This window comes from Physeter macrocephalus, chromosome 4 (genome assembly GCF_002837175.3).
Source record: "Physeter macrocephalus isolate SW-GA chromosome 4, ASM283717v5, whole genome shotgun sequence".
Classification (NCBI taxonomy): domain Eukaryota; kingdom Metazoa; phylum Chordata; class Mammalia; order Artiodactyla; family Physeteridae; genus Physeter; species Physeter macrocephalus.
In genome coordinates, this window is record NC_041217.1 from 70,463,700 (window position 1) to 70,467,990 (window position 4,291).

The 4,291-nt window shown below is 36.1% G+C and overlaps 1 protein-coding gene across 1 annotated transcript; it reads left to right on the forward strand.

Annotated features, from left to right (window-relative positions):
• Positions 1-862: 862 nt before the first annotated feature.
• Positions 863-1,279, forward strand: LOC102976925 (NTF2-related export protein 2-like). The gene has a single exon (XM_024116223.1). The coding sequence runs from the start codon at positions 863-865 to the stop codon at positions 1,277-1,279; it is 417 nt and encodes a 138-aa protein (XP_023971991.1).
• The last annotated feature ends 3,012 nt before the right edge of the window (positions 1,280-4,291 follow it).

Below are 4,291 nucleotides of genomic sequence, written 5' to 3' on the forward strand. Positions count from 1 at the left end.
ACTTTAAAATAAAGACTATTACAAGAGAGAAAGAAGGACACTACATAATGATCAAGGGATCAATCCAAGAAGAACATATGACAACTGTAAATATTTATGCACCCAACATAGGAGCACCTCAATACAAAAGGCAAATACTAACAGCCATAAAAAGGGAAATTGACAATAACACTATCAGAGCAGGGAACTTTAACACCCCACTTTCACCAATGGACAGATCATCCTAAATGAAGATAAATAAGGAAACACAAGGTTTAAATGATACATTAACCAAGATGGACTTAATTGATATTTATAGGACATTCCATCCAACAATAAAAGAATACATTTTTATCTCAAGTGCTCATGGAACATTCTCCTGAATAGATTATATCTTGGGTCACAAAACAAGCCTTGGTACATTTAAGAAAATTGAAATCGTATCACGTATCTTTTCCAACCACAACGCTATGAGACTAGATATCCATTACAGGAAAAGATCTGTAAAAAATACAAACACATGGAGGCTAAACAATACACTACTTAATAACGAAGTGATCACTGAAGAAATCAAAGAGGAAATCAAAGATCAAAAATAAATGAAAAAGAAATGAAGGAAATGATTAAAAAGATCAATAAAAGTAAAAGCTGGTTCTTTGAGAAGATAAACAAAATTGATAAACCATTAGCCAGACTCAGCATTAAAAAAAGGGAGAAGACTCAAACAACGGACTGAGTTACTTCCAGGAGAGAATGGGAGGGTAGAGGATTCTCTGCGTTTAGCGGGTTTCTCTGTCTTCCTAAGTATTTGATCATCCCACAGCCGAGGGAGCTGGACTTAGTAATGCCAAAACTGCTGGAACAGGCTGCATTAGTCTCCCCGATGGCCATGTCCATGGATTTTAAAACTTATGTAGATCAGGCATGCAGAGCTGCTGAGAAATTTGTCAATATTTACTATGAGACAATGGACAAAAGAAGACAGGCACTAACCAGGCTGTACCTGGACAAGGCCACTTTAATATGGAATGGAAATTTTGTAACAGGGCTGGAAGCCCTAACTAATTTTTTTGACATGTTGCCTTCCAGTGAGTTTCAGGTCAATATGCTAGATTGCCAGCCAGTTCATGAGCAAGTTAAGCAGACCCAGACTACAGTTCTTGTGGTGACCAGTGGAACTGTGAAGTTTGATGGAAACAGACAACACTACTTCAAACAGAACTTCCTGCTGACTGCTCAGTCTACTCCTAACAATATCGTGTGGAAGATTGCAAGTGACTGCTTCCATTTTCAAGATTAGGCTAGTAGTTAAAGGGGGCAAAAGTCCATTCTGTTTTGGTCCATTAGTTCCAGCAGTAGAAATTTATACTAACTAATTCATTGCATTGCAGAAGCACTAAAAACTAGTATGTGCTGAAACTAAATTTCTTTAATATCTTTTATTCCTAGCAGCAACTTTTCTATCAGCTGCCAGTTTGGATCATTGCCCTTAAGAGCTTTAATGTTAGTTTTCTACATGCCTTATATACGTTTCACTAATGACTTTCTTACAGTAACATTAAACCCATGGTCTCTGTACTAATATACGCACTGTGAGCCCAGTGTATTGCAAAAATGAAATCCTTTTATAGTACTGTCTATGGGATAAGTACAGATTTCTGGTAACTAACTATACTGCTGAACTGAATGAATAAGCATCTTCAGAACTCTAATGGAAAACTGATGAATTCTTAAAAGTGTTAACAAAAGATCAAGATGAAAAAACATTTAATTACATCAGACTGAGTGAACTGATGACGATGATTATAATTTTTGTGACTTTCTGTTTGAATAAAAAAAAATCTCACAAGGACTCAGAGGCAAAAAATATACAAATCAATTTTCACTGCAAAGTAAAGGAGCTGTTACAGTGGAGGATTACTGGACTGAATGTCAATATTATGACATAGTATGAGTGTGTTTTGTGTTTGGTAATTGCAATCATTGTTGCTTTTGTGGTGGTCATCCATTTACAATGCTTGGTGTCAGTTTATTTATCTCTTGTAAAAATAAAACACAGTGTGTGTGTGAAAAAAAATAATAATTTTCTTGTTACAAGATATGAGTTATGAGTTTCTGTCAAGAATATCTCAGAAACTGGACTTCTCTGGTAGTGCCGTGGTTAAGAATCTGCCTGCCAATGCAGGGGACACGGGTTTGAGACCTGGTCTGAGAAGATCCCACATGCTGCAGAGCAACTAAGCCTGTGCACCACAACTACTGAGCCTGTGCTCTAGAGCCCATGAGCCACAAGTACTGAGCCCACGTGCCACAACTACTGAAGCCTGTGCACCTAGAGTCCATGCTCTGCAACAAGAGAAGCCACCACAATGAGAAGCCCACACACCACAATGAAGAGTAGTCCCTGCTTGCTGCAACTAAAGAAGGCCAGCGCACAACAACAAAGACCCAATGCAGCCAAAAATACAATAAAATACATTTTTTTAAAAAAGAGAGAAGACTCAAATCAGTAGAATTAGAAATGAAAAAGGAGAAGTAACAACTGAAACTGCAGAAATACAAAGGGTCATGAGAAATTACTACAAGCAACTATATGCCAATAAAATGGACAACCTGGAAGAAATGGAAAAATTCTTAGAAAAGCACAATGTTCTTCAACTGAACTAGGAAGAAACAGAAAATATAAATAGACCAATCACAAGCATTAATATTGAAACTGTAATTTAAAATCTTCTAACAAACAAAAGCCCAGGACCAGATGGATTCACAGGAAAATTCTATCAAACATTTAGAGAAGAGCTAACATCTGTCCTCTCAAACTCTTCCAAAAAATAGCAGAGGCAGGAACACTCCAAAACGCATTCTACAAGTCCACCATCACCCTAATACCAAAACCAGACAAAGATGTCACAAAGAAAGAAAACTACAGGTCAATATCACTGATGAACATAGATGCAAAAATCCTTAACAAAATACTAGCAAACAGAATCCAGCAGCACATTAAACGGATCATACAACATGATCAAGTGGGGTTTATCCCAGGCATTCAAGGATTCTTCAGTATACACAAATCAATCAATGTGATACACCATTTTAACAAACTGAAGGATAAAAACCATATGATAATCTCAAAATGCAGAAAAAGCTTTTGACAAAATTCAACACCAGTTTATGATAAAAACCCTCCAGAAAGCAGGCATAGAGGGAACCTACCTCAACATAATAAAGGCCATATATTATACACCCACAGCCAACATTGTTCTCAATGGTGAAAAAATGAAACCATTTCCACTAAGATCAAGAATATGGCAAGGTGGCGCACTGTCACTCAACATAGTTTTACAAGTTTTATCCACAGCAATTAGAGGCAAAAAAGAAATAAAAGTAATCCAAATTGCAAAAGAAGAAGTAAAACTGTCACTGTTTGCAGATGACATGATACTATACATAAAGAATCTTAAAGATGCTACCAGAAAACATCTAGAGCTAATCAATGAATGAGGTAATGTAGCTGGATACAAGAGTAATTCACAGAAGTCTTTTGAATTCCTATACACTAATGATGAAAAATCTGAAAGAAAAATTAAGGAAACTCTCCCATTTACCACTGCAACAAAAAGAATAAAATACTTAGGAATAAACCTAACTAAGGAGACAAAAGACGTGTATGCAGAAAACTATAAGACACTGATGAAAGAAATTAAAGGTGATACAAACAGATGGAGAGATATACCATGTTCTTGTATTAGAAGAATCAACATTTTGAAAATGACTATACTACCCAAAGCAATCTACAAATTCACTGCAATCTGTGTCAAACTACCAATGGAATTTTTCACAGAACTAGAAAAAAAAATTCACAATTTGTATGGAAGCACTGAAGACCCTGAATAGGAAAAGCAACCTTGACAAAGAAAAACGGAGCTGAAGGAATCAGGCTCCTGGACTTTAGACTATACTACAGAGCTACAGTAATCAAGACAGTATGTTACTAGCACATAAACAGAAATAAAGATCAATGGAACAGGATAGAAAGCCCAGAGATAAACCCATGCACATATGGTCACCTTATTTTTGATATAGGAGCCAAGAATATGCAATGGAGAAAAGATATCCTCTTCAATAAGTGGTGCTGGGAAAACTGGACAGCTACATGTAAAAGAATGAAATTATAACACTCCCTAATACCATACACAAAAATAAACTCAAAATGGAATAAAGGCCTAAATGTAAGTCCAGAAAATATAAAATTCTTAGAGGAAAACATAGGCAGAACATTCTATGACATAAATCACAGCAAGATCCTTTTGAC

Excerpts from the sequence above, each read along its gene's own strand:
- LOC102976925 (XM_024116223.1), top strand. The coding sequence starts at position 863 with ATGGCCATGTCCATGGATTTTAAAACTTATGTAGATCAGGCATGCAGA.